General features: G+C 41.9%; 1 protein-coding gene across 1 annotated transcript in view; it reads left to right on the plus strand.

The window, feature by feature from the left end:
• Positions 1-3,464: 3,464 nt before the first annotated feature.
• The window catches only part of LOC117585120 (protein couch potato), a gene marked incomplete at its 5' end in the record, with an annotated part of 62,903 nt that continues 52,876 nt past the window's right edge, over positions 3,465-13,491 (plus strand). The window contains 1 exon segment of the mRNA XM_034274442.1: positions 3,465-4,862. Coding sequence (XP_034130333.1) covers positions 3,465-4,862 — 1,398 coding nt within the window.

Here is a 13,491-nt window from a genome sequence, read left to right on the forward strand (position 1 = left end):
TCTGTTGTTGTTGTTGTTGTTGTTGCTGTTGAGAGCGTGCGGGAAATTCATTAGCAATATTTATGACTATTTGTTGTTGTTGTTCGTGTCTTTTTTTTTCGTCTACTGTCTACTGACTAATTTCCATGGCAATGGGAATAATCGTAGAGCCCCGGCTACAGCGTCATTATTATTGTTACTCTCTCGTTGGCCCCACGCCCCTCGTTTCCTTTGTTTGCATCAATTATTTGTTGCTCTCTGAGGCAGCCCATTGTGTGTGTGTGTTGTGCCCTCTGTATGCCACTCTGCCACTGCCTGCTTATGCAAACAATTGTTAGTCATTGCATTGAAAAACAGTCAGCAGTCAGAGAGAGAGAGAGAGAGGGAGAGAGTGCAAAAATCAATGAGAATATTTTTTCTCAGCACTCGCACAACATTTCTATTCTATTCCGCAACAACTAATATATCACATCATCATTATCTTGCAATCTTTCTGGCAATTACTGCCACAAGTTGTTGCTGCTTCAATGCCCCTCCTCGTTTTTATGGCCATTTCGTGAAATTAATTGCCATACCCCGGAAATCAATTTCATTTTTGTCAATCTAACGAACTAAATCCCCAAATATTTGCTCTATCGAAAATATATACAAACATCCATATGCCATATATAGAGCGAGATATCATATTTCTCGCTCTCTGGCCAATGGGTGTGGGATCTGCTCATTAATCGACAAAAGTAGCTGCAATTTTTGGTCGTAGATCGTCGATGCAAATCGATACAAATAAAATCATATGCAAATATGTGGAAATGCAAAAGTTTTAGGCAGACAGCTGTGTGCATAAAGCTAGCAGCCTAAAATTCATTAAGTGCGCCAAAAAGCGCATTTTATTTGTATATCACGAGGCAAATGTCAAAGCTGCCGTTTTATGTTGGTTTTGCAGTATTTAAAGTCTTTTAAAAATAAAACTAAAATATGGTTTTAGTAGTTGTTTGAAAGCATAACAAAATTAACCTAAATGTATGGCAAACTAAACCTATATAATTCCTTCCTAAAACTATTTGTTTTTCATGGTTAAATCATGTCATTCCTCTGCCTACCTTAACTACCTCTAATATTCGCCAAAAATCTATAGCTCTTGCCTGGAATGTTCTTAAATTTTCTTTAATATATTTTTGCAATTATAAATCCCGCAGTTGTATAAATATTTCCCTCCAACTTCTATCGCTGTTAACTAACCTTAAATTAGGTTTCAAAATCCATTTCCACTGCAAAGGTTTCGGTTCATTTATGCAAAAATATATTTCATATGCTGCTATCGTGTACCCATAGATACATATTTTTGCTGCCAAAGATACAATTCACACTCCATCTCCTACTTTTGCTCCCGTGTTCGATGCCCTGTCCTTGGACGCCGTCCCCCATTATAATCCCCACACATTCATAGCCTTGTTTTTGTGTGCGCTTGTAACTTAGATGAAGATACATTCACATCACTTATATATATGTATTTGTATCTCTTTTTTGAGATCTGAGCTTTAGTTATGTGCATATCTGTCGCCCTGCTGAAGCATGGAGCGGGCAGCAGCAGCAGAACATTTTGTAATATAATTTTCGGTTTTTGTTGTCAGCTCAATTTTCAAGTTGTTTCAGATACGAGTACACTTCTCCCTTCTCCTCGTTGCTCCTCTTATTCCAGACTTCCATGTGTGTGTGTTTTCTGCATCTGTGTGTTTGTTTGTTTGTTTGCCTTGCGGTTGCTGTTATTCTCATTTCTGTGTTCTTCTTCTGTATATTCAAATTTTTTCCACGCATTGGAGGAGTTTTGCCAGCAGCTGCCTTTGTTATAGCTGCCACTGTTGCTGCCACTGCCCCTTGGTGATGTCTCACTATGATATGACAAAATACACTGCCAGAAAAAGAACAAGGGCAGTCTGTGTGTTCTGTTTGTCTGTCTTTCTGGCTGGCTGGCTGGCTGGCTGGCTGGCGGCATGCCTGACCTACTCAATTTATGCATTCTTCTTGCCATTGTAACAGATGTTTGTCTGATTATCTCAAAAGGAAGTTCGGCTCAAATTATTTGCCCGGAGATGCTCCAGAAAGATGGCTTTAAAGTGAAAGTTCAGCTGTGTCGAGGCATGTGTTGATTTTCTTCTTAGAAGTGTAAGGCAAATAATGGAAAGAATTTCCATTTTTCTTTTTTGGTTAATTTTTTGGTTTAAATTTGTTCCGTTTAAATTGATTTTTCTCTTAATAAACTTCTAAAAATAAACTTGTCTGTACATTCCAAGTCATCTTTTCCTCTCCCAAAAGGGTTTCCCTTTGCTCACCAAAAACCCTTTCGTAATTCCTGTGTGTTTCCCCCAGTTGGTTCCTTTTCTTCCCTCACTCTTGAATTTAGTTTTTGCTGACTGTTTGTCATCCATCCCACATATTTGTCGTCATATTTACTTTTGATTTATGCAGCGTTGCTCCAGTCCGTACCCTCACCAACCTCCAATCTCCCACTCAGCCAGCTACCTCCACTCTTCCCCCTCTCTGCCATCTGTGGCTCCCCCTCTGTGTGCTGTTTTGTTGTGTAAACATTTGCATTATGTTAAATAAACCCACAAAAAAAGAGTATTTTGACAATATCGAGATATTATTTGCATTGCCAGCCCCAAAACAATAACTCAACAACATTCAAATGCAGTCCAAATATTTGTTTGCTACTTATACCGAGTAGTACTTATACGAGAGTAGCTCAGTAGCTCTTTCTCTGTGCTTTCTCTCCACGTTTGTCTCTTTTTGAGCCTACTTCTTGGTTACTTCTTGGGAACAGACTTGTACCTCATCATCTGTCTTTTGTTCTTCAACTTCTTCTGTGCAGATACTCTAGTTTGATTGGCTCTTCTACTGTTTTTCTGCAGCTCTTCTATTAGTTCCATTGTTTTACATTAAACTTTTCATAATTTTCAAGATTTGATCACAATTTTGACAGATCTGAACTTCATAGGTGCAGTACTTAATTTTTTGCCATACTTCTACTTCTTTTTGGTGTTCTTTCTTTCTTTTCGACAACTCGGTAAAGCGAACCTTCTTCTTATACTTTCTCCTATGCTTCCTCTTACAATTATTCTGAGAATTTTTGTAAACTTGATCTTATATTCCATCTTTTACTTTGAATAATACGACTTTGCTCCATAACTTTGTTCGTTATTTGCTTTATCTTATACTTCATCTTATACTTTCTCTTATACTTCACCTTATCTGTTCTCTTATGAGTCATCATATATGTAATCACTTGTATACTTTATCTTATATTCACTCTTATACTTTTTCTTATACCCACTCTTATACTTTTTCTTATCCTCACTCTTATATTTTTTCCTATACTTCCTCTTATATGTTTACTCCCCTCGCAAATGTCATATTTATACCCAACATTTTACTTATACACCCATTCTAAGCAACTCTTTTTCCTTCCTTTTCGCAGTACCAACTGATTCGCCAACATAGCCAGCTACCAGGACCTGTTGGGCAGCCATCATCAACTGCTCATTGCCGCCACAGCAGCAGCCACCGTCGCCGCTGTCGCAGTCGAGCCGCCTCCGCCGACGACGCCGCCACAACTGCCGCAATTGACGACGACGCCACCCATAGTCACCACCAACATCTCAATACCCAACAACCCGATTCACAACAACAACACAAACACAACAATAACAACAACAAACAACAACAACAACAACCAGCAGGCGGTGTTCGAAAAAGCCATCACCATTTCGTCGATTGCGATTAAACGCAGGCCGACGCTGCCGCAGACGCCAGCAAGTGCCCCACAGGTGTTGTCGCCGTCGCCGAAACGCCAGTGTGCCGCCGCCGTCTCAGTGCTGCCCGTGACCGTACCTGTGCCCGTGCCCGTATCCGTGCAGCCCCTGCAGCCCGTACAAGTCCCAGTGCCAGCCAGCGCCCTCAAAGGACACCATCACCATCTGGGAAATCATATTGGAAGCCATCTAGGAACTCAGCTGCAACAGCATCCCCACCATCCACATCATCAGCTGAGCTTTGCCCATCCCACACAGTTTGCGGCCGCCGTTGCAGCCCACCATCAGCAGCAGCAGCAGCAGCAACAGCAGCAGCAGCAGCAGGTGCAACAGCAACAAGTTGCTTACGCAGTAGCGGCAGCACAGCAGCCACAACTGCAACAGCAGCAGCAGCAACAAGTGCAGCAGCAACAGCAGCAGCAGCAGCGTCTGGCACAGTTCAATCAAGCGGCAGCAGCTGCCTTGCTCAATCAGCACTTGCAACATTCGGCGGCAGTGCACCAGCAGCAAGTGGTGCAACATCAACAGCAGCAACAGGCAGCAGCAGTAGCAGCACAACAACAGATACAGCAGCAACAACAACAACAGTCGTTGGCCCACTACGGCGGCTATCAGCTGCACAGGCACTCGCCGTACGTGCAACAGCAGCAGCAGCAGCAGCAGCAGCAGCAGCACATTCTGCTGAGTGGCGGCAGCAGCAAGCAGAGGGAAAACAACAACAGCCAACAGTCCGCACCAGCAGCCGTTGCAGTTGCAGCTGCAACAACACCAGCAACAGCCACCGTTGCCGCTGTACCCACAAGCGGCGGCAGCAGCAGTTTACCGGACAGCCCCGCCCACGAATCGCATTCACACGAATCGAACTCTGCGTCGGCCTCTGCGCCTACGACACCCTCACCGGCAGGTAGTGCCACAACAACAGCAACAACAGTTGCAGCAACAACAGCAGGAGGAGTCAGCGATAGCAACAACAATCTCGCCGCCGCTGCCATAATGGAAAATCAAATGGCACTCGCCCCCTTGGGACTCTCGCAGAGCATGGACTCCGTGAATACGGCCAGCAATGAGGAAGAGGTGAGTGACAGGCTACAAGCATTTTTCCTTTACACCACTAAAGAAAATAAAAGAAAAGCCAAGCGAAAAAGAAAATCCAAAAGAAAACGAGGTTTTTCTCTGCGACAAAAAAGCTGACAGCTTGGGGAATATTTTTCACAGCAACCAAAAATGTCTAAGAAAAAACTCCACTCAAATGTAGAATTTTGGGCTAAGAAATTTACATTTTCATGAGGCAATGCAAATTATCTCGGGGACTGGACCTATTTTATATTTGGGTGGTAAAAGTTCAGTATTAAAGAAGTGCCAACAAAATGTCCTTGCTTCACTTCAAATCCTAATCCAGTGGAAAGAAACATTGATATAGAGAAATATTTATAGTCTAGTCGAAAGTCTTAGGAAAAATCTGACCGGAATATTTTATATCAAGTGCCGTTCGTTTAGGGCACATTTTGCAAAGGAGTTTTGTGGATTTCGATCCTTAGTCCTTAAGGATTTCTTAATTTCCGATTAAAAGTGCACTAAAAGAAAGTAATATATTTTTAAATCAATTTTTGGAAGTGTTTTTTCCCCTGTTTTTAATATGAATTCAAGTTTATGCTTTACTTCATGTGTATCGAATATTTATATTCTTCGCATAAAGAAATTCTCTTAATTTTCATTCCCAAAAATACATTTTCCCACGAATTTCCTTCACTCATTTCCCAAGAATGCGAAAAGCTTTCGCCCACCCCACACGATTCAATTTCATTTGTTCCTTAAAGACTTTCGCTTGCTTTTGAGAGAGGCGCCCGCAAATAGAAAATATTAATGATCGATATGTCGAGTGGTCGTTCGCTTGCATTTCATTCATTTCACTCGCCCTCGCCCCGCCCCGCCCCCACACTCGAATCCTCACGAAGCACCCATCTCATTTATGCACCGCCCTCCCTCCCTCAATCGCTTTCTGTGCCACAAAGTGCGCGCTACATCAACTGGCAGCTCAGGCATAAGATTTTTGTTCCATCGCCTTTTGTTTTTTTTTTGCTTTCTTTTTTGTTTGTTTTTGGGGGAGGGCCAAAGCCAAGGGGGCAGGATCCCTGCTGCTTTATGAAGCCAAAGGGCCAGAGGTTGGGGGCTTCTGCACTTGTGTAAGTGGCATGTGCAACCGGAGGATGATGCTGGCTGGCTGGCGGGCTGTAGTTGTTGTTGCTTACATTTTGATTATGCGCCTTGTCTTATGCTACACATATTTCACGCTGTTGCCTCAGCGCGCCGCCCTTGCCCCTACTTTCATATTTCTTTCGGCCTCGTGTGGAGCTCTCTCTCTCTCTCTCTCTCTTTCTGCCACGCGTAATCCATGCGGCACGTGCCCTGCATGCCCCCCTACCAACACACTGCTGCGTTTCGCTGCGTTGCCTTCATGTCAAGTGGAATACGTGGCCTTACACCATACACTCACAGACCCGCCCCCAAGCCTGTGTCTCTGCCCCCTAAAAATCCAAGCGATGCGTTAAATTTGATTTTATCCTTGATAAAAAGGTTCTCCTCCTTCTCTCTCTTTTTGCTCCTTACTTTCCCTCGATTATGAATTTTTATTTGCTTTGAGCGCGTGATTTTGGAAAATTTAAGCAGCCTTGAGAGTTACCCCCTTTAGCCGCAGTTATATTTCCATCATTCAAGCCGGCTGCCATCCTTAAAGAGGTCGTCTCTACCCTGCTCCTAGTGTTCAAAACGCATTCCATTTTTCGTAACTCCTTTGCGCATTAAAAATGCATCAATCACATGAGCCGGGGGGAGAAAGCCCTGCCCAAATGTACCTGCCACCAAAATATAAAAAGTACAGTAAACTGCACAGAGTAAAATATAAAGTCCATGCTGAGTAAAATATAAAATTTCTCTTGAGTAAAAATGGGAAATATTTCTGACTAGCGCAAGTCCTAAATTAATCAAAAAAACTTATGCGAAAAAGTAGATGAAAGCAATTTTAGGTGGAAAAAACCTGAGATAAAGGATGAGAAAAAGCTTGAGAAGGAAATTAAAATAGGGAACTTTATATAGATATCCAGGGAAAGAAAAGAGGAAGATTTCAAATGGTATAGAAAACTACAAGCAGGTGAGAGAAAACTTATAGGAAGTATCATGCAAATAGTATGGGAAATCACTAGAAAGCAAGGATTGGAAAAGCAAGCTGAAAACAAGATAATTACAACAACCAACATCAATTAATAACGTCGCTAAAGTATCAGCTCTATGATCGAACATTTATTATGAAAAGACAATTTAATGGATCAAATTTTAACAAATTTGTTCAAAACAAAATATTTATGAATTTATTGCAACATTTTCTTCGATATAGATAATATATGTGGATAAATGTTTACCGAATTTTAACGATTACCAATGATAGAAATGATACCTGCCCTGTTTAAAGCCATGGCTTGATATAAAGTGAGAAAAACTCACAGGAAAAAGTTCTATATCTTACAGTATATATTTTCTGGTTCCATTATATGCAGACAGTCGTTGATTCTGCAGCCTCAACTGCAGCTCTACCTTTGAATATCTCATTCAGGCTCTGATTTTCCTTCTGTACTTTCGATTCTCTCCCCAATCTCTGGTTCTCTCAGCCTCTCTCTCTTTACCCCCTTCAATCCCTGTCCCTGCCTCAACCTATGGCGTATCGCTCTCATTTTCTTTCTTCTCCTACTCTATTCATTTACACTGAGACGACTGCAATGTGACTTCATTTGTATTTATGAGTATTCATTCCTGCACTCAGCCTCTGCACTTTTTGTGTGCCACACTCCACACACTCTCAACACACATGGATGTGTTTGTGTGGCTGTTGCATGAATTATTGATAAGTCAATTAAAAAAGTATGACAGCGACTGATGGTTGGTAAATATTTTACGCCATACACTGAAACTCAAGTCGTGTGTTGCTACGACAGAGAAAGGATACGGAAGCACGCCCACACCCACACAGGATACTCTTGAGAGCTGTGAGGCTGAGAGGTTGAGCTCGCTTGATTCCAGGTGTATTCCCCCTCGTATTATATGGCATATCCCTTGGGTGTTTGCTTGTCATCTGCAGCAACAGCAACAGCAACAGCAACATATTGCTTTTCTTTCATTTTAAACGGTTTTGATGTGGCAAGAAAGGCAATTCCCCCAACCTACCCCCAGGTGGCTTTAAGTGACCAGAAAATAGGTGGAGCGAAGGGTGGAGGGGCTCGTGTCCCTGCAACTGATGCAAAAGTGGCACTGGCCGAAGCACAGCAGGGGCCATCGAGCAGTCAAGTGTGTGCATCGTGCCATGTAAAATCCCCAGTATGTGTTTGTGCAACATGCAATCGACTAGCCGCCTGCCTTCCCCCCCTCCTTTGGACCCTGCAGAGACCTCAACGATGACTCCTTTTGCACTCGCTGCAAAACTTTGTGGCATCACGTCCTGCCTGTGCCAGTGCTCGTCGCCTTTGTTTAAATGCAAAATGTTGAAAATATATCTAGAAAATAAACTTAATAAAACTTGTCACACGGCTGTGTCCTGCCACTGGAGGCACAATCCCACTGACATCACATCCTGGCCAGAGACACACGCAGAGCACACACAATTAAACTTTTAACTTTTTTTGGAATTTGCTTACCCCTCAGCAGGCCTCAAGGGGACCCTCCCTTGGCCACGATGCGTCCGTCTACATTCCACATTTTTGTCATGTGCTTGCTGCTGTTGCACTCAACGGAAATTGCCATGTGCCAAAATGGCAGGCAGTTCGTGCCACCTACTCAGACTCCGCCTGCAGCTCCTCCCCCGACTGCCACTCATTTTCCGCCCTCATTTACCCTGCTCTCACCCTGACAGTTTTCTAGTTGTAGTTTTTGGACTTTTTATTTCAATTTGCTTATTTATTTGCTTGCGAAATTCAAATAATATAATGCCCCCCACGCCCCAGCTCCCACCCCAAAAAGAATATCAGAAGTTAAAAGTTGTTTTGTTTGTCTGTCAGGCAAAAGTTTTGTTTGTGCTGGGGCTGCCACAAACTGTTGCATATGGAGCTCTCACTCACACTCAGTCTCTGACTGTCTCGCTCTCAATTTACAAAATAAAAAACTGACAAAATAAAAACAAAAGCTTTTTGGCCCAATGAATTTCTGTTGCTAAAACAATTCACACGCCTCCCCAGAGAGATCTCTCTCGCTCTCCCTCTCCCTCTCCCTCTCTCCCTGTCCCTCTCTTGAGTGTGTGTTTTCCCTCCCAAATTGTTCCTTATTTCCCCCCCGCTCTGTGAAAGCTAAATGTCAACTGTTTTGTATGGGTATTTTATTTACTTTTGCTCAACATTTGCATTTTGTTTGTCCTTGTCCCTTTTTTTCTGTGTTTTTTTTTGTTGCCCCCCCGTTCTAGGGTTTTTCCTATTTTGACAAGGCTTTTAAGCCCTGACATCAATGCAGTTCCACACAAATTGCTTTACGTGGTCAACGAAAAAAAAAAACAATGAAAAAATGTCCCTGCCACTTGCAAAAATTCCATTTCCAATTCCAGGTAGCCGCGATTCCCTTTCGCCATTTCTCCATTTTCTTTTCGTTGTGCCATAATGTGGCCAAGTCCTTGAGCGCCATTAGGCAAGTGCCAGCCAGCCAGGCAGTCCTTGAGTTTGGGGTTAACTTCCTTGCACACCAGTAGAGTGGTGCAAAAAAAGTGCCAAGAAGTTGCCTTTTCTATCTCCATTTGGTGGCTTAATTCAATTTGCGTTTAAGACAATTTTTGGCACTAAATGAAATTATTAAAAGGTTCAGACAAGAAGTGGAAGTAATAGCTGGAGACTCCACACTCTCCCCCTTGGTCTTTCTCTCTTTTGCTGCTGATATTATCGGAAATAATTTGTGTAAAACTAAAGCGACAAAATCAAATTGCAAGCCGATGTAAGATTGCAAAGGAGCAAAACCAAGAACCACCAGGCAGTAAAAAGGAGTTTTAGAGATGGAGCAAGACAACTGCTAAGTGATGCACTGAGAAAAAACGGGAGAGATGTGCCAAGATTATAGAACAAATACTTGAATATATGCTCCTGACATGCGCAGGAATTTTATTTTATAGTTTTCGGTAACAATAACCATTATTTGCACATATTTATCGATATTAATATCGCTCGTTGCCACTTAGTGTATCTATCGATGGCACTTGAAAGGAAACACTTCGATAACAGTTAATAAGGAATGATAGCATTTGGTGTTCTTTGATATTGTATTTAGTTGCAACCGATATTAGTGGATGGTATTCTTCCAAATTCGAGAATGACTTCACAAAATATCACCCTAAATCTAATCAAATCTTTCAAATCTGTTCAAATCTTTCATTTCATTTAAATTCCATTGATATATCCGATATTTTCTTTAGGACCCGCATTTTCTCCCAGTGTTCCTTCTTCACTGAGGTTTAAGTTTGATTGTGATTATTCAGTGGCTTTGGCTTTTATTGAGAGACGAGTGTGTCACTTGATTAAGGTTCGGCCTTATCACCTGCACTCATCAGATGGTTTGACCTTTTGCCTGGGCATGGGGTTAAAATGTCGGAAATGAAGAGAATGAAATGAAGGGAAATGACTGAGGGAAATGGACAAATGTGGTACGTGTCTGTTGGCAGCTGTCTCTGATTACACTTCAATTAATAAAACAAGCGCCATGCCACAGAGAGATCTCATATGACAGGTTGTTTCCTGTAACCCCCGTCACTCCCTATAGAGGGTTATTCTCCTACTCTTTCCCACTCTCTCATTATGCATTTAACATGCATTAACCTACCGCCGTGTAATGCAATTAAAAATGCCAACAGAACACATAAATTACACGCTTAAATAATGCAGAAATTAATAAGTTCCGTTCATCCTCCCCCGACCATAACTTTTAATTACCTCATATGCCGTGGTGGGGCGTGAGTGCGAAAGAGAGGGCGTGAAAGGGCGCAAGAACATAGAAAGGGACAGAAATGATTAAGAGCTGATGAAGATGAAAAGTGCAAGCCGACGGCAGCCCGCCCGCCATGAACTTTGACATCAAACTGCAGGAAGGCTTGCCCTTTCCTCCCTTTTGGCTTCTCGTTTAATAACGCACTCTGGGGGGGCCACGAACATCGTTAATATTCCTTCAACTGGGCAGAGGTTTCCCTTCTATAACTGGCAGAGGTTTTCAGAGCCTTTTCTTCTGTAGCTTTTCTTTTCCTTGTGGATTTTGCTGCTTTGGTTTTTGGTCATTCGATTGTCGCTCATTACAAGCAGCCGGGAGGAAATGGCACCCCTGAGCACCATTCTTTTGCCCCTTAAAACTCATTAGCTGTTTTGTCTCTCCATCCAGCTTACCCTTTCCCTTTCTCTCTCTCTCTCTATCTCTCTCCATCTGTCTCTGCCTGGGTTGTCTGCTTGTTTATGGCATTGCCCATCAAATCGACAGAACATGCAAACGCCTCATAAACGAGCGCTGAGAGATTTCCACCATCAACCAGCAAACCCAAGAACAAAAAAAAAGGAGAAAACAAAAAGAAATAGAAAGAAGGAAAAACAAGTAATTAAAGCACAATAAAAATGGATTTCATTTAAGGTGTAGGTGTAGGAATAGGTCGGGCAACTGTCTTGGGGGAATACAAGGATTGATGCGAAGGGTCGAATTTTTCTCGAGCATTAGGATTAAGTGGGGATAACACTATGAAGATTAATTGCGGACAGAGTGTTTAATTTTTAACAAGTGATGATTAGAGAAGTTTTAAGAAGTCTTTGCGTGATAATTACTCTTGATTTGAAGTGGAATTCGCGGGTTCAATTATAGTTGGAAAGTGTTTTCGGGTTTGAGTTTGTGTAATGAAAACATATTCCCAAAAATGTGTAGATGCCCACAGGAAATATGCTCTAAATTATGGGACATTATATGCACTCTTTTTATTCTGGAAAGGAACTTTTCTCTTACCAAAAAAGACCCAAAATCTGCCCAGAAAATCTTATCTTATTCTTGAAAAACACTTGGCACCTCCTTAATGTTTTTTTCTTTGCAATTGAATTAAAATGTTTCCCTCAATTGAATTTTAATACAATTTTCACTTTACCATCCTTTGCCACATCTTCAGGTGTACCTGACTATTTTTCTCTACTTTTCCTCTCTTCTTTTTGGCCATATTCCCCTATTTTTATGTTGTTTATTTTTCCCCACAAATATTTGGCAAATTTCGCAATTCTCTGTTCTTTTTTTCTCTGCTGCTCTCTCATTCCTTTCCTCTATGACCACTCTCTTTCCGTCACGTGCGTTCGTCTCTTTACACTTTTTTCCCCACTCTCTTTTCATTCATATTTCCTTCCGCTTTTTATCTCTCATACAATAAATAAGGACACGAGTGCAAACACACGCAACACAATATACGAGTAGAAGAAATGTTGCTGACATTTGCAACAATTTCCGGTGTTGGTTGGTCAGTGCTGAAACCCCCTTCACCCCCTGCTGCCACCCTTTTTTTTTGGGTTCATATGCAATGCGACATCTGCCGTCTGTTGCCATTTTTATGATTATTACAAGTTTTTTCTCTTTCGCCCCTTTTTTTGGGGAGGTTGGGTGGCTGCCTTTTCTCTGCTTTTTTCTGCACAAAATTTCACTTAGTAATTTTCCTTTCTTGGAACTTCCCCTCGTCAGGTTCCTCTTCCTGTTGCTGCGTGGTTTTTTTCTGTTGTGTCATCATCGACACGCAAGTCAAACAAATCACCAAACAAATAAGTGCAAAAGGCCCATCATTTTGTGGGTGCAAAGGTAGCCGCAGTGGCTGAGGGTAACGTTAAATGAAAAGATTCAAAGAGCAGTTTGTTTGGGGGTAGTGGATGGACCGGACCCTCCCCGTGCCTGGCTGGTAAACAAAAAATCGTGACAAGGCTGAAGAACAACAAAGAACACACACACAAAACAAAATTCTGCAACTTTCTTTGGTGTATTTCGCTTTCAGAACGAGGGTATGATGATATTTGGCAGCTTTTGGCAACTTACTTTGGAATGTGGAAAATAAGTTATAAATGCAATGGATTATCTTACACTGATTTTACATACAGAAAATGTAATAAATAAAAATAAACAACTTGTAATAAAAATCAAAATCAAATGCCACCAAAATCCCATCAAAAACCCCAATCCCGTGCACTTTCAGGGTACCTAAGGCGTCGTTTCCTTCCCTCAGTTTCCCTACAATTTATGGTCAAGCATGTCAGGGGGGGGGGGGGGGCTGGCTCTCCTTGGCCGCCTGCTTATTTTTTACGTGGAATAATTGAAGTTTCATTTGAGTTGTCGTTCTGTGTTGTTATTTCCCGTTGTTTGTTGCCCCGTGTTGTTCTTTTGAGAGGTGGACAACAAAAATATACATGAAAATGGCAATGACCAGGAAAAGGTGAATATGGCAGGACTCCCAGCAAAAGTTGAAGTTTCTGCGGTCAGTGGAAAAAAAGGTTAAGCTCAATTAAATATTGATGGGATTCGGGTGGTACGTTGAAGGACGTACCATCAATTGAAAAATTTATAAGCAGACCGGAAATATTTAATTTACACACTCTGCTGGCTGCGGTTGTACATTTTCTATAGAAAAAAAAAGGTTCTACAATTGTGTGAGTTGAGATTGTTGCTCTTTATTGTACATTAAACTGATTGT

The sequence above is a fragment of the Drosophila guanche genome, unplaced genomic scaffold (genome assembly GCF_900245975.1).
Source record: "Drosophila guanche unplaced genomic scaffold, DGUA_6, whole genome shotgun sequence".
In the NCBI taxonomy this organism is placed as follows: Eukaryota; Metazoa; Arthropoda; class Insecta; order Diptera; family Drosophilidae; genus Drosophila; species Drosophila guanche.